This window comes from Misgurnus anguillicaudatus, chromosome 17 (assembly GCF_027580225.2).
Source record: "Misgurnus anguillicaudatus chromosome 17, ASM2758022v2, whole genome shotgun sequence".
Classification (NCBI taxonomy): Eukaryota; Metazoa; Chordata; class Actinopteri; order Cypriniformes; family Cobitidae; genus Misgurnus; species Misgurnus anguillicaudatus.
Genome location: NC_073353.2, coordinates 15,251,046 through 15,275,165, shown reverse-complemented (window position 1 = coordinate 15,275,165; position 24,120 = coordinate 15,251,046). Strand labels below are relative to the sequence as shown.

The 24,120-nt window shown below is 38.8% G+C and overlaps 1 protein-coding gene across 6 annotated transcripts in view; it reads right to left on the bottom strand.

Annotated features, from left to right (window-relative positions):
* raph1a (Ras association (RalGDS/AF-6) and pleckstrin homology domains 1a) overlaps positions 1-24,120 on the bottom strand; it is a 69,058-nt gene that overhangs the window by 22,090 nt on the left and 22,848 nt on the right. For all 6 annotated transcript variants that reach the window (XM_073855035.1, XM_073855036.1, XM_055214562.2 and 3 more), the window contains 3 exons: positions 5,355-5,474; positions 4,550-4,652; positions 2,745-3,367 (listed from right to left, as the gene is read on the bottom strand). In XM_073855035.1, coding sequence (XP_073711136.1) covers positions 2,745-3,367; positions 4,550-4,652; positions 5,355-5,474 — 846 coding nt within the window. The remainder of the gene's footprint in view (positions 1-2,744; positions 3,368-4,549; positions 4,653-5,354; positions 5,475-24,120) is intronic.

Here is a 24,120-nt window from a genome sequence, read left to right as displayed (position 1 = left end):
TCAAAACTATATAATTATATTATGTAAAAATCATGTTCCATGAAGATATTTTGTAAATTTCCTACCATAAATATATAAAAAAGCACGCACATCAATCTAAGTAGGGTGCTAGTAAAAAAGAACGTAATAATATAAGAATGCAGATAATATAACTTTGCATTCTTATATTACTACCATAAATATAAAAAAACTAGGGCCGGGACTCGATTAAAAAAATTAATCTAATTAATTAGAGGCTTTGTAATTAATTAATCGAAATTAATCACATTTTAATCACATATAAATATTTGACCTGAGAACATTGAGAAGTTATTTTTTCACATGGAGTTTTAGTATACCATGAATAATGACTGAAAACATAAGCTTAAGCAACAAAATATTGTTTATTTTTGTTCAACCAAGTCATTGTACTCAGAGTTGGGCTAATGTCCACGGTAGCTGCTATATGTTTTGCATTGAGATGATACTTGAGGTTCGATGTGCTGCGGTTATATGTGAATTCCTTGTTGCATAGCTTACACACAACCATGCTCTTATCGACACTTACATCCGTTCGTCTTTTATAAAAAAAATTCCCATCCACGGGACCAACCAAAGCAATCTCATCAGCTTCTTCGTTCATGTTTACTGTGGTTTGTTGTTGTCTGAAGTCATGAACGCTAGTTGGTGCTCCAGTATAATCGGTCCGCCGAAAATCATCCAATGAGAAATGTTCCACGGTGCAAAAATAAGTGCGATTAAAATGCGTTAAAAATGTTTAACGCGTTATTTTTTGTGTAATTAATTAATCTTAATTAACGCGTTAAAGTCCCGGCCCTAATAAAAACTTTACTTTTGTGAGTGGGTGCATTTGCTAAGGATTTCAATTTGAACAACTTTCAAGGACTTTTCTATCAATATGTATATTTTTTGCACACTCAGATTTTTCAAATAGTTGTATCTCGGCCAAATATTATCCTATCGTAACAAACCACACATCAATTGAAAGCTTTTTTTTCAGATGATGATACATCTCAATAATAATAATAATAATAATAATAATTAAAAAAGTATAGGGTCACATATATCTGTAATATCTTATGAGTTATATCTTTTTAAATATTCATGTATAGGAATAAGAGATTGAATAAAACGAGATGAGCGCTCACTTCCGTTCCGTTTTTCTTCTCGTGCATTGGTTGGCCAAGCTAAATAATCAGAGCCAATTAGAATGATCCAACTCCCAGACGAGCACCACCAGTGATTCATCATGCTGAATCGGCCAAAAAAAAGAACAATCCGAAAAACTAAGTCTGACATTGCTCAAAACCTGTCTGATAGGTGACTGTCGGTTTGATGTGTACCTAGCTTTACACGTACCACTGAAAAAGCGTTCTGAGAATGAAGAGTTGATGGAGAGGCCTGCCCTCTTTTAAGCCAATCAGAGAACACCATCTACCCACTAAAACTACGTCTTTAAAGGTGCAGTGTGTAACTTTTAAAAGGATATCTTGAGAGAAATGCAATGTAATATACAAATATATTATCTGTGGTGTATAAAGACCCTATATAATGAACTGTATTGTTTTTATTACCTTAGTATGAAAAATTTTATCTATATACACCGAGGGTCCCCTTACATGCAAGTCGCCATTTTGTGCCGCCACGTTTCTACAGTAGCCCTTTACAGACAAACTTTGTTAACCATGTTGTCCTGTGGCAGCTACAGAAGCTGTGCGTTTCAAAAGCGAGTGGTGAGCCGTGGACTGAGCCGTTGGTTGCAATTTACAACCTTACCACTAGATGCCACTAAAATTTACACACTGCACCTTTAAGCTTGCTTGGATTGGTTGACGTCTTTGAGGGTGGGTTTGGGTGTGTCTAGTAATTGCAGCAAAAATTTTATTGGGTGAAACACCACCTGTGTGTTCACCAAGTCATTACCAGTGTAACCTTCAGTGAAGATCAGTAATGACCATCTTTTGTGTGTCATGGGCTTGAACAGGAACAACTAAATAACTGGAAAGAAGCTTGTACCATGTAGGTCAATCATGTTTGTCACTAGGTCTTTAGGACAGACGGACAGATTAGTGAAATCCCTCTCCATCAGTCGGCTTTCTCAACTGCAGTTAAACGAAAGCATAAAACTACTGACTGCAATTTTAGACAGCTTTAAATAGAGGTGCAAAAGTCATTTATGTGTGTTTTTGTGGATATATACTCATTCTAATAAAAAGAAACACTGTGGCATGCCATACACAATGGCAAGCTATTATTGCTCTGACCCGAGTCTGAATTAAAAGGGATAGTTCACCCAAAAAAAAAAATTCTATCATCATTTACTGACTCTCATGTTGTTACCCAATATGTGTGTGCGCTACGTATTTTTATGTTTATCATCAAGTTTAGAAAGCAATGCAGCTCACCAGGGTTTGGAAGAGAGCCACAATCCTGTGTCTCTGTGTTATGTCAATTACTGCTGACACAGCACCTGCTTAGGTCTACAATCCCATTTACCTAACTTTAAACACACTCCAAAGCTTTAAAAAAAAAATGTGATACTAAACAAAATAAATGTGAATTTGAGGGAAAAGATAACAGCAGAAGCAGTTGAATAGTCACTACAGAGGTGTACAGAGAGGCTCTGTGTTCACTAGATGGCAGCGTGATTGCTTTAAAGCTGATGTGTTTAGGTACCTACAGGGACACTGGAAGAAATCATGAAGTGAAATCCGCACGATCTACTATAAAGCAGTATTGTGTACCTCTGAACTTGGCTGGTCCTGCCCATCTCGTACCCCGTCCTGATCAGACTTGGGTTTGTCGATGTCCAGCGAGTCCATGCTGGACGCAGAGGCGGAGTTAATGCTAGAGCGAGAAGAATGGACAAAGGACCGCACCTCGTGTTCAGTGACCGTACCCACCGACCCCGTCCTGCGATGATGGTGGGAGGTCGGCCGCTTTACGGTGGAGGAAGAGTACGGAGCGGAGGACGTAGAGGCTAAAGACGTGGTGCTCTGTCTGGCTGCTTCGTCCATGCTTTGGGAGGCTTTCTCCAGCTGGGCTGTGATGTCATCCAGGGAGAAGTTAGACGCCAGTGGTGGTCTGCTGCTGGTGCTGCCCACTCTGACCGTAGATGCGGGTGATGCGCGGGTGCTGCTGCTGGTGCTCCCGCCGCTGCTGCTCGCCCCCCCGCTGCCACCGCTGCCCGTGTGCTTGGTGCTGTGACTGCGCCCGGCCGGAGGTTTCTGACGGACTTTGCTGTCTCCTGACAGGGCGTGGCGGGTGGAGCCACCGGGCTTACCGATGGTGCTGAGCTCCTGCTCGATGGAGCAGAGGTCTGCCATCAGAGCGTCCAGATCTACAGAGTCACCCTGGTTCAGAGCCTCTGCAAGACAACACAAATGTTACACACACCATAAACAATCACGCTATTTGTTCATGCTAAATATTTATTATGGGCTAACCATTGAAGGGACATTCCACTTTTTTGGAAAATATGCTCATTTTCCAGCTTCCCTACAGTTAAACATTTGATTTTTAGCATAATCCATTGAATCTGATTAGTACATAAGCATGTAACTACATAAGAGTCAAGTTTTAAATAGGAAAAATGTCGAAACTCTTTGGTTATTTTTTAGCGCAATGCTAATGGTCTAATCAGATTCAATGGATTATGCTAAGCTATGCTAAAAGTGCTAGCGCCAGACCCGGAGATCATCTGAATGGATTCCAAAACGATAAAACTCAAATATTCAACTCTATGGGAGCTGAAAAAATAAGCATATTTTCAAAAAAGTGGAGTGTCCCTTTAATGTGCAACAGGGGTTTACGTTAGTGGGGGGTTTGCACAATATTTTCTTTGAAAGCCCCCTCAGGTTAGAATAAGCTTTTAAGGTATTTATTGTACAAAATAAATTGACAAATAATGCAAACCACAGCATTTTAGGGAATCTGGGTTTTATTTAAATATGCCAAAAAGAGAAAAATAAAAAAGAATTGTATACTCAAGAGGTCATGATTTGTTTATTTTAATGATTTATTTCTTTGAGTATTTTGAAAGTCTCTTTCGAACTTCCAACAATATTAAATCATGTATAGTCCCCCCTTAATGTTAAAAACCTCAACCAAGCACCCCCAATGTCAATTTTTTTATGTATAGCCCCCTCATGAGGTCCCAGTTGTCAGGATTATTTTCATGTTTATCCCCCAGTGAGGGCAAAAATATTTCAAAATATATGTTTCCTTCTATGAGTCATGTCTTTGGTAGACCCTATATGAAGTTTATGACTTATGATGACATCATAATGTATAGCCGCCATCAAGAAATTTTTATTTCTACAGTGATTTAAAGGGGGGGATAAAATATTCTGACTAATGGGCGTTATGATTCTGCAGAAGGCTGTGAAGCTTTCAGTGGTCTCAAGAGTCTGTGGGCTCATGAGGTTTTGAAATGCATTATCTCATAAGTCATAATTGTTTCCGAATGCATGTCTGGCTCATGATGTCACAATTACATTTGAATAATAACAGAATTCAATGGAATGTGGTGTGTATACTGTGACCTCACCATTTATGTTATAAACTGAGAAGCGGTAGGCCATGTTGGCCATGTTTGACTCTTGTCTGAGTGGGGCCTTCTGCACCTTCTCTGGTCTCCCGTCATCCAGACTCTAAAGATAAGAAAGCCAAAGTGTCACGTTTAAGAACTACCAATGACATTTTGCATTTAATTAAAAATACGGATTACTCTTACTAATGTCATTCAGTATAAATATACCTTGCACTTCCTGCAGACTCTATGGCTCAGTTTCAAAAACCTAGTAAGCTGACTATGTATGTAGGCAGCATTTTAAAACATCACATGCTCTTTAGACTTATAATGTAAAGAATGTTCGAGAGAGCATTTTAAGATGCACGCATTCATCAAGGTGGCAGCAATCCCATTTTGCATTGTGACAAGCCCAGGGGAAAAAAATATTTTAATTTCTGACCAAGTGAGATTCAGTTCAAGAAACGAACTCTTACTGATCTTATTCATGTTGTAAAACCTAAAAATCTACAAAAAGACATTTAAATAGTATAATGCATTTTAATGAGTTATGACAACACAAAAGCAAGTTTGGTCACATGGGTCATTTGCTGCTTAATTTCCCAAAGTGCCTAAAGACCCCAATAAATATAGGAATTTTATGGCTTTGAGTCAACGACTGTCAGCTCCTTTATCTCATTTTTGTACTTTTTAATAGCAATAGCACAATTTGTGGCTGTGTGTTAAGGAGAAGCTCCCCACTATCCACTTCTTCATGGGTTAGGACCTCACAACAACGTTACAGGATAATTAATTATATCATGAGATTATCTCTCCATCTTACCTTTGTTAGTTTGTCCAGCTCCCCGAGCCATGCTCCAAACATTTTATCCAGGTCCTGGTCTTCTTTATCGCTGTCCTCCTCTGCAGCATGATCCAGTTCATCATCTGAAAACTGCTCCATCTGTAACACATCCACAGAGAGCAGAACCGCTCAAACATCATGGCAAATTTAAAATGTTTACATTTTGTAAAAATGAGAGTGAAGCTTGATTACCATCATAACATTTGTGGATGCTACGCGGTTGCTAGGGTGTTTGTGGTTTGTAGTGTTTACAGGCTGTATGATACGAGATACTTTAATATGTTTTTCAATAATCAGAGAACATAAAAGCACCTGACACACACATGAATTTAAAACACATAAAACTCATCACACTTTATTTTGGCCTGACAGCACATGCATTACTTAGCCGCCACAGATTTCACTAATAAACACAAGCCCCAAAATATAAATCACACACTGCCCTCTGGTGGCCATGTAGAACACACACACAGACCCTGATAATATTCATCACACCCTATGTTGTCACCCAGGTCAATGATATGACATGAATATTAGTACAGGAGCTGTATTTACTTTAAAAATAACTTTGTAGAGTTCAGGTAGTTAAACCAGAAAGTCAAATAGTGCAACTGCTATAAATGCCCCTAAGATAAAACATTAAGCTTAATAATTTTAATAGGCTAATAATTTAGCTAATAATTTTAGTTTTAATAAATGCAAGCTATGGTTGTCTATAATTGTTATTATACTTTATTATTGTTCTTAAAAATAATAGTTCTCAAATGTTAGTTTGTTTATGTTTAGAAAGTAACTAAAGAAAGTTGTTTGCACTAACTATTTTCAGGATTATCATTTTAAATGCCAATATATCAAATAAACAAACAATCAGCATGACACGGGGAGCACATTAAAACTTAACTATTGTGAAAAATCATTAGAATATACTGAAATGTTCAATAAACAAAACTAAAAAAACATTGTTCATAATGCAAAAATATGCATTGCATTTTTTTCGAAGACTTTTCAAAATGACGTTTTTAACAGCTTGTTTTGTTATTAACCCACACCCGGTTAAATTATGAAGAGTTTAAGTAATATGACAAGCCAAATGTTTATTGAAATCATCTTTTAAAGCATGAATAATTTATGAGGCAACAAAGAGACAGTACTGTGGAATTGAAAACACTGAATGGGACAGATGGAGTGTGTATGTGCGTGTTATACAGATGTGGACATAGCATATTATCATCAATATATCTATCAAATGGTCTGGAAATGATTATCTGCCGTTGTAAATGGTTTTATTAAGCTCATCAAAAACACACACAGCCAATTAGCAGTCTCCAAGGTCTAATGTTTTTTGTACCCTCCAGAAACCCCAAATCCAAAGATTTTATTTTTTAACTATATCAGACACACACCCCTAACATTAAAGTTATTTCAAAGCATTTTATGCCTCCTCCTCCTAAAATACCTTGTTTATGCATAAATCAAAGGCTTCTAATGCCAAGCATCACATTGGTATTTCACATTCAACATCCCAGAATACACTGCTACAAGCTCTGAGAAAAAATACATGCTACCCCTGCTCCAGAGTTCAAAGTCTTATGAGGTTTCATAATGGTTAGCATGAAGCCAAAGTGGACAGCTGTGTGCAGCCACTAAGGAACTAAAGCGGATTTAGAGCAAATCAGGAATCACAAATTCCTTACATACACTTTTAGATATGCAATTATATATTAGTATATTTAAAATGAATATAAACAATTTAGTGCGCAAGAATAAGTATAATGCACTAGTAATTCAGATTTCCCAACTTTTTTTATTCTGTATATTTTAATGAAATAATTTAGGTCAAGCAACTCTTGTTTAAATGTATAGCGAAAGATTTTCTTTTTCCAGGTGAATCATTAAAACTATTGGTCATCCCAGTTGTCAATTATTCTGGTGATATGTTTACCTAAGGCCGTCGTACGAGCTCGTCCTTAGGTTCACTTTCTGCCCATGCTCACTTTCAGGTGTATATGTGTGGTGGGCTACGGTTTCAGCCATTCATTGAAGCTCGCATTCTCATTGTGTTTTTCCAAAATGTCTAAGGGTCGCAAGAGACAAACTGTTTACGAATTGTATGACAAGAAGAGAAAGGCCTCTAAAGAAAGAAGCAAGACCAGAGTGTTTTTGGGAGATTTTTACACGCTGGCGTGCGCTAAAAGCACAGGTTGGGCTTCCTACGCGAAGTTTCTACTCGACAGGTAAAGTTTGGCATGCTATTTGGAGAAATCCATTTAAAATCACTGCTAGTAAAAGTTGATGTAAGCTATGATTAGCGATGCTAGCCCTGGCAGAAGTCACGAACCGCGCAGACACTGTAAACATCTTTTTTTTAAGTGGAGGGGCGGTTCTTTTTAAAAATTCAGGAAAATCTTTCGCTATACCTTTATTTAATTTTTTAATTCAGTGTTTCTTCATCTCAGTGGTAAAGCATTGCGTTAGCAGCAAAAAAGGTCATGGGTTCAAACCCAGGGAAAATGCTAACTGATCAAATGCATATCTTGTAATTTACTGAAAATCGCTTTGGATAAAAGTCAGTGTCTGACAAATGCGTAAATGTAAAAGATTAATTTCACTTAACTGAGTTTTGGGTAATATCAGCTATTGACCTGTATTTTGTAATCCAAATACTTTAAACATACAACAACATATTTTGTAACACAAAGTTTGAATGCTATTTTAAATTGACAATATGCGAATTAGGACGCAGGGAGAAACTTTAAGAACGTTATAACGCAATTAGCCGCAGTACAACAACACCATGCAGAACAGAATTAAAATAATCAGCTTAGAAAAAAAAGGTACTTTGGTCTGAAAATGTCTTTTCACTGGTATAAAACCTCGTGGACAGGCTGTACCAGGCCACAGAAATCCCTACCGTGAAGATCATCCATATAGGGGAACGAAATTTATTATTTACAGTTGGGTCCCATGATGAAACTCTTTCCAAACCAGTTCTATTGAAAACAGCATGTCATGGTCATGTACAATATGCAGGGCAGTACATTGGGTCAGTCACCATCTCAAACATTAAGATCCAAAGCAAAAGTATAGATTTAATCAGTCCATGCTCCCCCCAAAAATCATGACGTTGTGCGCTACAGGAAGTAGAAAATAAACTGAGCATCAGGATGATGAAGTGCAAGCCAGATGTTTCAGAGTTTTGATTGTTCAGAACAGCTGGCAAAGCTATTAGACATAACAGCAAGACCAGAGACCACCATAAATCTCCTACACACAGTGGCATAGCTAAAGAATGACAAAACTACAGTACAAGTACTTGGTAACCACCAAGTGCTGTAGCAGTACCATGGTACAGAGATGCCATCAGATGCTGATGATGCTGAATATTTATTTGTACTTTCAACATAGTACAACCTCATAGTATCATTCCAGGAATCAGATTCCTGAAATCTCAGACCTTTCAGCCATATCAGCAATTGCTTATGTTTAAGAGAGAGAGAGAGTGACCGAAACCAGGAAGAGAATTAAAGAGGAGAGTTGCAGAGCGCTGTGCTACAATTAGCTTCATGCGGTTAGGAGCCCTGTGATTTGGGCCCGTGACTGGCAGGCCCGGGGCGTGGGCCGCCCTTCGCATGTTATAGACGCTGTGCTCGGAAAGATCCCCGCTGACACAGACCGTACCGGCAGGGGTGTGGAGGAGAGGGTGACCGTACACAGTGAAAGGTCTGTGATCGGAACCTTGCACGTGCGGGGAAGTCATGCCACGGTAGTCGAGTCTAACAGTTCCTGGAGCGGATTGCTTGCCTGACACTTTCTCCAGTTTATACAGCTCCAGTCTGGAGTCACGGCGGCCACGTGCAGCGTCAAGCATGCAGAGCAACCATCTGTTTCACATCACTGCCTTGCACATTCCAAACACAGCAAGCACTTCTCCGTGATGAAGTAAAGCAGTCAGTCCTGTTGTCTCCTACGCAGTGGAGCCAGCAGTGTTTATATTATTAGAAACAGCGACACGTTTAATGGCACCGCGACGCTCTCGCCATGTCTTCGTTCGGTCGATTTTGCTGACTGTGTTGGCACTGTCTGAAACATTAGATCTCTATCAATATAATTATGTTGTCATAACGTCTCAAACATGCTGGAGCGAGTTCATTCATCAACATCATGGATGATTCATGGTGCTCTTAGGGAAGATACGTCAGAAATAATTGCTGGGGGCTACCAACATGACTTCATTGTTTTATTAACCTGTATAAAAAATTTACTTACATTTTCTGAAGACCATGTCAGTGGCAGCTTGCAAATACGCTGCCACAATGCTGGGGTGGTTGCAAGGTTGTTGCTATGGATTGAATAATGTGTCTTGTGTTGGTAATAGTTAGTAATGTGTTGCTAAAAAGTTTCAAAGGTTGCTTAAGGTGGTTGCTAAAGGGCTCGTTACAGTTGTGCGTAGGTCCTACGGCGTAGCCGCGACTGCATAGGTTCCGCGTTGGTTCTCATTTATACTTTTGCGTCGCCGTCCGCGTCGACGTGCAAACACACGCGCCTACCGCTGGCAGGCAGTATCCACGCCTGTAACCAGAGTAGCAGCACGACCGTCAAAGAAGAGCTTTGCAAGTTAACCCACAAACAAAGAAGAAAGTTGAGTTGAGAAGACCAGCAATGATTGAAGTAAAAACAGCGACTTTTGTTGCAGTTTGAGGTAAATCACTCCTCAAACTTGGCTCATCTTTGTTCTCACCGTCGCAAACGAAAATACCTATGAAGCAGATTTTTACCTGACGGGAGAGGTTCTGGTGGACCAATCACAGCGTTTGCGGTCCGCATAGAACTGACACGCTGTAAAAAATTTTGTGAGGTGCACGTCAGGCTATACAGAGCTACGCACAGGCTACGGATAACCTATGGCATAGCTACAGCATAGAGGTTACGCACGACTATAAATCGGGCTTAAGGTGTTGCCAAGGATGGTTGCTTCCTGGCCCAAATCTGATAATCCGGTTCCTAGGTTTGTTTCAGTCAGTGATTATTTTGACATTGTATACTCTATAAATCACTGGGTCACTTTCAAAAATGGTTGGGCCGCAAAGTAACAAAGCCAACTTTTGGATTAAATATAAACCCAGGCTGGGTTGTGTCAATCTATGGTTGGGACAAATATGTAAATTTTCTAGGTTAAAGGTGCATTGTGTAATTTTTAGAAGGATCTCTTGACAGCAATGCGCTATTATACATAACTATATTATCAGTGGTGTATAAAGACCTTAACAAAACGAACTGTATTGTTTTATTACCTTATCATTACCTTATAAACAAGTATAGTAGTTTTTATCTACAGAAACCATGGGTCTCCTTACATAAAAGCCGCCATTTCGCGCACCATGTTTCCACAGTAGACCCAAGCGAACAAACTACGTTGTCTTAGGCCCCGTTTCCACAAGAACGATCGAGGGTGAAAACGTAAAAATATTTTATCAGATGTGCCTTCCGTTTACATGGAATGGTGTTTTTGGGGCTTAAAAACACAAAAAAGTGAAACCACCCTCAAGAGTGGAAATCTTAAAAACACTCTACCGTTGCGTTCCCGTCTAAAGGGTAAAAACGCAAAAGTCGTACACGTTTACATCACAGGAAAATAACAACAAATTCGATGTGCATACTACATCGAATATCACACACTTTTGCGTCACCATATGCCCACAAATTTCCCCCCAAAACGCTCATATAAATGCAGAATAAAAAGTGATAATGCAACAACACTTTTTTGCGTTTTCTCTTCAGATCGTTTCTGTGTAAACGTAGCCTTAGACGATGACGTGTTTGTCCTGTGGCGGCTATCGTAGCTTCTTTATGCGTTTCAAAAGGGAAGGGTGATTTGTAGACTGCGTTATTGGTTGCAATTCACAATCTTACCAATAGATGCTGCTAAAAATATACAAAGTGGACCTTGGGTATAACAATTTCTGACTCAACCAAGGGATGGAAAAACCATTTCAGTCTTCATTTCTTAAAAAAGTAACAGCACACTTTTCAAGTATCAACTATGTCCAACTCAGCACAAAATGAGTAGTAGGACATGTCAAAGTTGAATACTTACAGTACAGATAGGTATTTAACCAAACTCTAGAAGCAAAACCAAAAATAATTCAAACAAATTTAGCTGAAAAAAGAAAATAAGCAGTTATAATAAAACTCAGTTTGACATGTCATTTACATTCTGATAACAAATCAAAGCTATGCGTGGAAAAAACATTTAATCCGAGCTCGCTGTAGCTGTGCATGTGTGTAGGAGGACAGTAATGTGAACAGGAAATGTGCAGGATGTAATGATTCCTCATCTCCCTCGTGGCATGTTGTGTAAGACATCCCCTAAGATTAGAACCACACCAAACTTCAGCAATGTCACAACAAACACACTCCCAAACGCAGTTAATCAAATAAAATGATTCACTGCATTTAATGACATTTGAGATTATGTAATGAATAGCCCATCAAATCATTAACTGATCCTAGGTCAGAAAAAAGCATCGCAATCCAGAACCGACCATGCATCTCCATCCAAAGATGACATTTTTTAAGACCCACAGAAATCTAAAATCTTCCTGAGATAAGCAGTGGAGCATTTCTCTCCAAGAGATCCAAATGCAAATGATGCCAACTTGATAAACAGCTCCTAAATTGTAAGGTTTTTCAAAGAAATGACTTCTGTCCCCATTCATAGTAAAAGCACAGAAAAAGACCAGCATAACCTTTATCACGTCTGTTCCACAGAAGCAAGTCATATGGGTTTAGATCAACAAAATGGGTGTTGTAACTTGATTTAGAAATACCAGTGTATTTACTCAGTGATGCAGACTAACACCCGTGGATGGCAGAACAACATCTGACCTCTTAACAAACCAATGAGGCAATCCCACGGTTACAACAAAGTATATGCACAGATGTCCGTCATATCCAGATACGCCTATATTCCCAGATGATCCATTTTTCCCAAGATGCTAGCTTCACGCAGTTTTCAAATGAACAACAACTGTGTGGATTGTGCTTCCTGCTGGCTGACCTTATAATCTTTGATCTTGGGGTCAGATGTCAGAGTCAGCAGTGTGTATCTGAGGGAATCGACTTGAATCACCCCATGATCCAGAAGTCGGTTCACGAGACCCAGATGTCTGTCAACTGTTAAACTAGCAGCACTGTAAATGTGAAAATTTGGAGCAACTTAAATTACTTCAATTGGTAACACTCAAAAAAATTAAGTTGGAAAAAAATTTTACCAATTGAAGTAATGTAAGTTAATACAACTTTTCACTTTTTACAGTGAGTGTTAAAAGTTGCTAAACATCAATCTATGACATTGATGCATGAAGTTTAAACAAAGTATTATGCAAGTCAATTCAACCTACTTTTCTAAAGTTTTAACTTGTAAGTTATATTTTTGGGCCATTTTGCCTTTATTGACAGACAGTATTGAAAGGCGACAGGAAAGTACAAGCTGGAGAGAGGTATGGGATCGGCAAAGGACCTCGAGCCGGGATTCGAACTCGGGTCACCGGAAGTGCGTTTGCACCACATGTCCGAGCACTGTCCACTACACCTTGGGCTCCGACGAGTTGACATAACTGTTAAACAATTTAAAATTGTTTTCTCTTAATTTGTGAAGTTAAAGTAACATAAAAATACATTTTAATATAATATCGTTTTTTACAGTGTGGCATTTGTGGGCCTATTGCAAGCATTAGGTTCAGAATGAGTCTTTGGACTGTTAAAATGGATTTAAGAAAGCTTTGAAGTAAGGTTGTGACCCCTGTAAATTCTTCGCACAACACATGGCAGGCTTTAAAGTACCAGAGTGTGTGAGCGTTATTAATGGGAACACAGACACACTAACACAAACCACAGACCCCAGCTGGTCTTCAGGAAGCGACACAGCTCCAACACTCATCACCTATGGAGGACATCAATGACAGCAAATACTCACAGCTCTGAACACAGGAACCCACAAAAAGAGGTTACAATAAAATGGCATGTATCAACAGACAGATTATATGGTATTATTTAGTTATGTTTGGAGGCATTTCCCATAATTCCATGAGCAGAACAATGAATCACTGATGCATAAATTCTCAGTGCTGGAAGAAATTGTGGACACGTGGCTGAAACTAAGCAGTATTTGATTCATCATTACCTCAACCAACTGGTAAACAAGAATTCTACGTACGTGTCTGTTTTTCAGCCAATAGGCTAGAACTTGTTAATTACCCTTTAATTTAACACTTTCCCCAACAGCGTTTAAAAAAAAGTTTATGATTTTCACAAAAGTGTAAGCCTTCCAGAAAATGTTCTTCTTTAACATATATAAAAATATATCAAATAAAAATACAGCCCCTCTACTTTTTTTTTTTAAAAAAAAAGAAAAGTTTCATTCCATTTTCATTTGTTCACTTTTATCTTATCTCTTTTAAGTTTCTTTAAAAATACAAATTTTGAACAAAAAGCTGAGATAATTGCATTTTTGTAAAGGACTTTGGTTAGAGATCAGATTCAGAATGATCATCAAAACATACACTGAGTTTTTACTGTTTTTGGATCAGTGGATGCATTAGTGTTTTATAAGTTGGGTAAGGGGCCAATCACACCAAACACATTTTAAACTTTGGTCACTTCAAAAAAAAAAAAGAGCAGTGCGGCGCAGCTTTTTGTATTGTTAGGCAACCACTGGGCAGCTGTCCTGTCAATCAAATATTGAAACGTGAGCACTCTTTTGCTGTTAACCGTCATATTAGCAGAAACTTTAAAAAGATGGCACTTGCTTTGAGAGAGCGAGAGAGAGCGAGAGCTTCCATCACCACAACGGAAGGCCTGCCTCTCCCCTCATTCAATTGGACAATGGAAAGACGTGAATGACCTCGGGCGCATTTTCGCTCCCAGCGCTCCTTCAAAAACGCGTGCAAAAACGTAAGACGTTCGGCGCGCATAAACAGCGTGCATAACGCTCACTGCCCATAGAAAATCATTTAAAAAAGACGCCTGCAACTGCCATAAACGCGTTTGGTGTGATCGGGCCCCCTAAGAGTGCCACCTAGTGGACAATAGCAGAAATATGGATTGCTGTAAAAAGTCGTCATTGGCAGGAAAGCATTTTCTTTTAATTGACGAAATAACTTGGCAATGGCGGGGAAAGTGTTAATATTCATGAGCCAAATTGGACATTTATTATAATTTTCCCACCATTATCAGATCACTCCTACACCCCCAGAGGAAATGTTAGGCAAGAACCTACAGAAATAAGCTATAGTCAGTAGTTTCCATTTGCATGTCCAGCATTTATCTGAATCAGACGTGGTCTAGAAGCTTAACAGAGATCTGGGGTCCTGGGTTTGCTTCAGCTGGCTGATCTTTGGTTATTCACCCCTACTTCAGCAGCAAGAAAGATATTAAATATTGGGCTAGTTGCTTGTCCAAAGAACAGTAGGCGTATGATAGCTGGCCATTTGAAAGACAATGGTTGTTTGAGAAGTATCCACCTTCTTTGTGGACTGTCACTGGAAAGGCTCCTCCAACCACACAAACAACCACATAAAGTCCAATGAGAAGCATTAAAGACAGTTTTCCCATGACTAGGACAACAGCGCAGCTGTCATCCTCAGGGAAGGGTGACTCTGGACACGACCGCAGTAAAGCATCCTGCACGAGGCCGATTCCAGCTGAGCTGTGGTGGGGATACAAGCAGAATGTGAGGCAGGAAGAAACTGCTTTAAATAAGATCCAGATTTTCCTTCATCTCGAAGAGAAAAACAAATGTAGTCTTGGTGAGGACGAGCTGGCTTCATCTATCGTAGGAAAAACTGAAAATGAATCAACGCGAGTGTCCAACTCTCCAACTTAGTATTCCAGATGTGAGCGAAGAAGCATGGAAACACACAAACACAACACGTTCTCTCGCTCGTGTACAAAACCGCACATAAAAATAGGCCGAAGACCACTAAAATGAGTAAAACGGTTGTCGAGTGAAAAGGTTGTCGATTGGAAAATGTGCACAAGTTTGAAAACACTGAGCTTCTGTAACCTTTTTAAATCTGCATACTTCTCTTTTCCTCCCTGTTTGTCTTCTCTTCTTTGTTGCAATTTGATTGAGATCCTCCCCAGAGAAGAAGAGGAGTTTCACAGACAGTTAGCTGAAGTCGGCCTTGCACTGTCAACATAAACACTACCCACAGAAATGTTTAGTCTGAAACCCAGGGCACATCGGATTTTCCGATTATACTGTCTGTGTACCCTCTTTATGAACAAACAATCAAAAACAAGTCAAGTCCTTATTTCATTTCTGTCCAGTATCTAATGGAGACCCCCAACTTTCAACACCCCCATCTTTTCTCACAGAAAATAAAGGCTTGTGAAAGAAATGCAAAGGTCATTACTGGCCATCAAGGATGAGTTAACTAAACAAACATTGGATAACATTCTTAATAGCAGGAATCCAGCCAGTAGCATTTTTATGACGCTGAGCTAATGGTCCTTAAACTTTAGCATTTGTAGATAAATAGGATCCAGAATCATTAAGTACCACATTCCCTCCTTTTAGAAAGCACAAAATAACTGCACTTAACATTACTGACACAAGCTTAAAAATGTTAGACTTCTATATAATGCACACGATGCCCTGGCAATGATTGAATTAGTCTGTTGCTCAACAGATGCTACAATCAAACATAAATCATCTAAATTCGAGTCAGCGCAGGTTGTACTAGACCGCATGCAACAGCCGTTTTAACGTTCAGTAATGATGGTACTCAGCCAATGCCACTGTTTCTGGCACAGTCCCTACATATGGGAGCGATCAGAGACCGATTCCCACTGATCCCAGATCTGAGACATTTAAGTACTATTAAAACAGCCATCTATCCAAAAATAGGGAAAAAATGCGAAGTCTGCATGTCACCGAGCACCACGTTGTGTTTGGGATAAACAGACAAAATATAAAACGAGATAGTCCAATAAATACAGTTTCTGAGGATGTGTGGTGGAAAGGTTTAAGAGATCTCCAGCCCGAGCATTTCGCCAATGAGTGAAGGAATATGTATTTTTGGACAGGTCTGACAAACAGGTCGTGATTACCTTTCCATTTGCTGCACGAGGCTTGGATGGTTATTTTCCATTGGAGTTTTTTCCTCAGCATGACTGTATGTTTACATAGGAATGTACAGCTCAGTAGATCAACATATGTATGAGATCGACTCCAAGCAGATTTTTTTATAGATATAGTATATAGATACAGATAGATAGATATAAAGAGATAGATAGATATAGATATATACATACATAAACACATACCATGCCTTCCTTGCCTTGACTGTTAACCTTTCTTACAAATATCATTTACTGTGTATTACCAGCCATGCAGGCTATTGGTACACTGTTTGGTTATTGGTTAATCAGTTAACCAACATTATTACAACAGTTATTTGACCATCTCCATTTCATGTTGCAGTCGCACATATTTCCTTATTATATTAAATTTCCAACCAACAATTTCATTGCCAATTATGTAAATTTAATGACTGTCTGTTTTTTCCTATGTACATAAACATACACGCATGGTCGAACCATAGACTGTAAAAAAAGATGGACGATGCCTGTTTGCTCTCTCCCATTGGTGAAAAGTGAAGCTGTCAGTGTCCCGATACGGCCTGACATCTTGGGTTTTGAGTCTGCACAGTAGCGATTTCAGGACCAGTCCTGCGCAGTAGTGAGCAGGAAGTAAAGCCACGAAAGCAAGGCCCCGCTCTCGCAGAATGCGCATATGACAGCTGTCAATCATGAGGTGACACGACCGTTTTTATAGCATTAAATAACTAACATAAAACAAACTTATTTTTAGGGATGCTCCGATCGATCGGCCGAGAGTGCTTGCTATGCTTCTCAATGAATTACGGCAAAATGCCGCTACATCCAAAAGCCAGAGGGCGCTCTCGTGCAGAAACTCAGAATGCACTGTAGAAGAAGAATAATACACACGCAGATATGATGACACGCAGCTCCAGGAAATGTCTTAAGGATATATTTATATTGCTGTTCTTCAAACCTTTTCGGGTATTTTCATGATAATAAAGAATATGTTTAATAATTATGTTTGACGAGTGTTGCTTTTCAAATGCATGTTATAAACGACTCAAACTAACAGTGATTTCAGATCGATAAGGACTTACTGATTAAAAGCCGTAGTACATGAAGTAGCTGTGAATAAGATCGGCTCTTCGATTCAGAATAGTGATCGGCCACGTATTTTTAGTTGAGATCGGCATTGATCGGAGCATCCCTACTTATTTTAAAAACAAACACTTGAATTTAAAGCAGCGTTATAAAAACTAAAGTAAATGACAGAAAACAGCTTTGGAAAAAAGATAATTGAAGTGTAATCAAATTGTTTAGTTGGTCTCAAGTCCCATTGATAACATAGGGAGGCAGGGTTTATGACCTATACTGGGATCAGTCACTGGGGGGCGATCGAGACGATTTGGCTTCACTTTTCAGGGCTTGTGCGGCACGATTGGGTCGAACGCACAGCCTTGCAAAGTATAGTTTGACTCGTACATGTACACAGAAATTTGAGGCATGAGCAATGCGCCAAAATGCAATGCATCTCCTGGGCTACATACTACAGTACATTTTCCTGTAGGCGCACAATGTATGAGGGTATTAAAAATCTTCTAATGACAAAAATTTCGTCACGGGCACTGTATGTGTACTCTCGTGTACGCGTAAAAAAAATGGACCATACTTTCCCCCCAAAAAAACATCCCCAAAAGTGGGTGTAGGCCTTCATCGTGAATTGCAAACCAAAGATCTGCTGTGTGAAACTTTATAATCCAATCAATTTACAAATACAAATAAGACCTGCACTACTATATATATATATATATAGTATACATTTTATTGAATAGTTGCATCTGAATATAAAACATTAACTAATAAATTTGTGCTTGATCTTCAACCCCCAAGAGAAAATCCCTGAAAAAAATTTGTAATAAAACAGATGAGGTAAATAAAACTAGTCACTGATTTGGGTCTGAAGTCATACTCATGCCATTACGTAACCATGAGCTGTAATAGCAATGCTTTACCAGCCCTGTCTAACTCCTGTATAAATGTACTGTACTGTAACAGCCCTGTCTAAAAACAGCAGCCATGACCTTCAGAACATGAGGACCGTCTCACACCCGCCCGGACTCCACCCATCACACATCTGTCACTGGACTGGACTTTTCCACTAAACATTTCCTTTCGAACACTAAGAGGTACACTAAGCAAATTCTGGAAAACAGTTTAAATGGAATAAATGTTATGCGTCAAGAACAAACAAGATTTGTGTGACTATTTATGGCTATTACATAAGTACTTACATTTGTGATCAGAATTGCAACAAAACAAGAGAGCTCTTTGATGGCATATTCATTCAGTATCCAGAATAAGCTAAATATCCTCTTGGATCCACTTTTTGGCCAGGAATGTTCTGGATTAAAACTCTGGGTATAATAACATCTTTGCAGCACCACAAAAAGTCTAAATTGCATCACCTCCAGAAGTTATCCAACAGCTGAACTTCAACTGGAGACTAACAATGAAATTCACTAGAAAGATTACACACAAACCAATCAGCCAATCTATTTTTACAACCCAGATTTAAAAAAAATCTTTACATTGCAGTGTGTATCAGAAACCTTGCATTTCACAATTAAAGTAAACCATGTGTCAATTAACTTGAAACAGGATTTTGACTTTTGATCTTAACAAGCTGCAGGTTTGAAATTTGCTGCAGACAGCACTTTATATGCATAAAAGGAAGAATTTTAGTGTTTGCATCCTGTAGTTAAGGACACTAAATGTGGCGATCTGTTCAGTTGCTTCCTCATCATTCTTATTGCAAAACTACCATCAGTCTTTCCCAACTTGATGCCAGCAGTGGTTTCGTTGTAAACAATTATTCATCAGTTTGACAGATAACTTCTGCCATGTTTGTTTTAAATTCCCCATAATAATTATAAAAGTACACAGAATTACCAAACACTATCTGGTCAAAGGCTTTTCTGAGATTCAGTCCAATCTTCTGAAGCCACAAATGTACACACAAAGCACTTAACAGCATCATCACTGATTTCACAAATGATATTGCATTGGGGACAGATGTCCTTACCGTTGGTTTGTTTGGGTGGGACCTTCAACAAATGAAAACAACGTTCCTGTAAAGTCTTCTCAAACAGAAGCTATACAGAGAGAAATAAGGTTCTTTCCAAGGTCACGGTGAGTGAGGATGCAGATCATAATTTACTGTGCGTTTGGGTAGGCAAACATATGATTTACAGGCACTCTCAGTAGTCTTTATCTAGCCTTGTAAAAACCAATAAAATGTCCATACAAGGACGTTCAAAATCCTTCTAGAGTAATACATGCATCATAAATGTTAGCACAAAGAAAAGTGATTTCAAAATGGTTTCTCTTATCCAAGTCAACCAATTCTATAGGAGACATATTGGCAATCTATAGATGGCAGCTGTCTAAGGACCAAACATCTAGCACCAGGATCTGCTAAATGGCCCACAATAATTGAATAAGTCACAAGGGATGATGCCACTTTACACTTAATCTACACAGGAAATACAAGTCACATCTATTTTAGGGCTGGGCGATATTGACCCGAATTCACCTCTCTGTAATTTTGGGACGAATGACAGTATACAAAGTTTTTTTACCACTGAAATAAATGTTAACATGTCAAAGCCTCACGTGAGATGTCACAATTAAAGGAACAGTATGTAAGAAATTTATCATAAAATGGCCCTGACATGTCACTAGACATTAAGAAATCATTTTCATTTCAAATACTTATATCACTGAAAACAGTGGTCTGGCCAGGATATTGTCATTTAAAAAGTGCAGTTGCAGCCCTCAACTGACGTTTATGTTGTCATGTTGTGTATTGACCACCAGTTGTATGATTGCAATATCTGTTTTGGCCACAATACTACATACTGTTCCTTAAAATAAAAATATATCTGTAAAGCATGCAAACTGTTTGGAAAGCATTCGTTTGACCTCAGTGTATGATTCTGGCATAGCTTCTGTGCAAAGGGGGGTCATATCAGACCATGCCGATATAGATGGTATTGTCCCATCCTGTTTCCCACTTGGGAAAAATACCAATATATTACCAAATAAGGTCCATTATAGCAGAATTGTGGGACCATTATGGTTATACTGCTTGCTTCAAGTGTGTCTAAATTAAAGCAAACATTGTGACAACCAAAAAATTAATACCATAACAAATAACACAAAATGGTATGTTAGTGTACACTATTTTTCAGGGCTTCTAATTTATAGTCACAGCCAAAATGATAAATGATAAAACAAAAGGCTCACTATTCATCGTGCTTCATTCGATAAATATGAACCCAGAAAAACAAATGCTGAAGATCCAAAAGATGGGAATCCATTAGACTGAGGATAGTTGATGTTCTCTGGCCCCAGAACAGCTGCATCTCTGTGACCAAATTAAACACTGGAACCAAACCTCAGCCAAGTATTTCCAACATTTGTCTTACGTCAATCACATAATCAATTCATATTAGCGACAAAGCATAGGATGTAAAATAAGATTTAAAAGGTTTTAAAATCCTGCAATGGACTGACAAAGCAGTAATCTTTCTTGCACAACTTTGTGCTGTAAATACGAGACATGCATTAAGACTTCTTACATATGATGGATGATGAACACAATGGGATAGACTTAAAACACTTAAATTTACAAATTGCACATTGTGCAATTAAATCGTAGAGAGGTTAGATGCACAATATCCTTTCAGTTCGACTTTGGCCATGCAAGCTTACAAACAGGCTGATGGATGCAAACTCAGTAAACAATATTAAAGTCCCCTTAAAATGGCTTGACAAATGCAGTTTTCTTTCCTAATGCAACCACTTTTAGAAGAACAAGCATAAAGATGTCATCAACCCTAATGGATCAAAAGCCACAAAACCAAAAAAACTTTGCCTCTAGAAACAAATACAAGTCATTACCAAACATATATGGAGCCTCACTGGCCAACGCTTATATCTACATTTTTTTGTTTCTGTATACCCAGAAGGGTGTGTCGTCTACCAACGACAGATACTGTTGATTCCCCAAGCGTAACAACTAGCACAGATGCTTAAATTGTCCCTGTTCCAATAACAGGGTCACACCTGATACGCCACGGATTCAAAATCAGGTTATAAAAGAAAATGGTGTTGAAACCAAACAAAGTGACATGTTTCCCATCTGCTTAGTGAAGATGAACAGCTCGCTAATTTCTATGTGACCAAAGTTTAAATGTACAGCCGCTGCATTACAAGGGTTAAACTTTCTGCTGTAAAGGATAAAAGGGGGCAACACTGTCTGCCCCTGGGCACTCAGGGAAATGAGGGGCCCTGATTCTCCTCCACCAGAGGACATCTCAGAGGCACTCCTGCTGACTTGTTACCATTACATTTAATGACTCGCAAGAAACAGGCGTGGATGGTGAATGCAATTATAGACAGCGAATCCGGTATGGGACCGTCCAGCTGAGACCCTTCAGACACACAGCGGGGGGCGGGGGTGGTGTTCATCCACAAAGAGGTAATGCGACGGACTACAAATCAATACCATTGCCTATTCTCTTCTCCAGCAAATCTACAGACTTGAACATGTGCAGGCTGGCTGGAGCATCTGTGTGTACACAAAATAACAACCTGCAGTTCATCTACGACAATGCTTAGGTTAATTTGAGTTCATGCAAACATGGCCTGGAGCCGGTCTGAACAGATAAAAGGTCTTTACACCAAAGACCTGTCAGGCTACATTGGATCTATCCAATATGGGTACAGGGTATTTCCACTGACAGTTCTGAGTAGCCACACCCTGGACTGAGGCAAAACTGGCCATGAACCACGTAAATAGACAGGATGAGCCATCTGAATTACATGTAAGCAAGATATCACAGGTTGTTTGTTTTTGTTCGTTTAAGGTTTAGGTGCTTAAGTTTTGTACATAAAAACTTTCATTACAAAGCTAACATATTTTTTTCAAATGCAAGTTTTTGAACCGAATAAACACCAAAAACAAAAAGAGCCCAGAAAAAATAGGGACTATAATAAATGTTTAAACAGCATCTCGGGGAGCTGGATGATAAAATGGCAAACAAATTTCAAACATACATTTACAAATACAAGTCAAAAGAATGGTTATTCTAGCAACAAGCGAATCCAAATTCAGCAACAGTTCAGCATCTCTAAATAAAGGGTTGTTTACACAAAAACAATTTTAACCATAATCGGTAAAGTTTTTATGCAGTTTGGCTGTTTGTTTACAAAACAAAATCATTCTCAGGTCCTGAAAACAGCAACTTTAAGACAGGTTTTCTAGGGTCACTTACACCAAAAGACATAAACCTACCTAATTTTTCATCTAAACAAAACTTTATGCTTTCATCGTCTTAATTGTTTGCAATTCTCAATCAACGCTGAATTGTTAGATCTGTCAGAAACACAGCATTTAATCCATCTAGCTTTATTTCTTTTGTGTGCAATAGAGAGGTGAATGGAAAAAATTAACAATTTTAAGACGGGAGACAATATTGAATGGGTAGCTGAAAGTACATACTAATGTTCCATTACATACTTTCCTGTGGGTGTCCTGACATCATTACATCACTTCCTGAACCCTCATGCTCTTTTCTTATCTCTGAGAATCGAGTGTAATCATAATAGTGATTTTGTATGGCTCTGAAAGGTCAAGGCGAAACCGAATTCAGTACAATAAGTCAGCTAAGGTCAACACCACTTCAGGAGCTACATTTAAACAAGATAATGAACCATGCAAAGGCCATTCTTTCAAGCAAAAACAAAGATCCTTGTTTGTACATGAATACATTCAAATGTACTTATCACACCCCCTGTAGATTGATTGATTGATTGATTGAATGTTTAATACCACATCAGCAATCAGGCCATTTTTAATTGTAGTTAAAAGACATACATGATATTTAAGATACAGCGGGTAAAGTAAGTATTGAACGTCTCCATTTTTTGTAAATATATTTCTAAAGGTGCTATTGAAATAAAATTTTCACCAGATGTTGGTAACAACCCATGAAATCAAACCATAAATGTCCATAAATTAGGTTATGTGTAATCATGTAGAATGACATAGGCAAAAGTATTGGACCCCTGAAGACAAGAAGGTGCAAAAAGGCATGGAAAGTCAATCCTGCCCATTGTCAGTGCAAATAATAACAACTAGTTCCGTCACAACCATAGACTGTTAAAAAGATGGATGTAGTGTCCGTGACATCACCCATTGGTTTCTGAAGATCGTTTTTGAAGCGTAAAGTAGGCTTTGCCTGCCGTCACCATCTTGGCCACGCGTCATCGTGCATCACTCGCGGATATCCGAAAATGGGTAAAGAGGCGGAACATGGGTGATGCTGAGGTGTCTGGTTGCTGAAACCACGCCCACCTAGCTCGATTCTAGTGACCGCAGTGGCCGTTCAACCCTCACTCAAGTGGCCACGCCCTTAATTATGCAGAACTTTAAAGCTTAATATAATTTAAACGGATGAGTTATAAAAAATTCACCCCTTCACAATTGTCATGAAGGCCAAACTTAGCTATAAAGACCAAAAACCGTTTAAGCAGCCAGTCGATGAACTGCAGTTTAAATCACTTCTGTATTGGC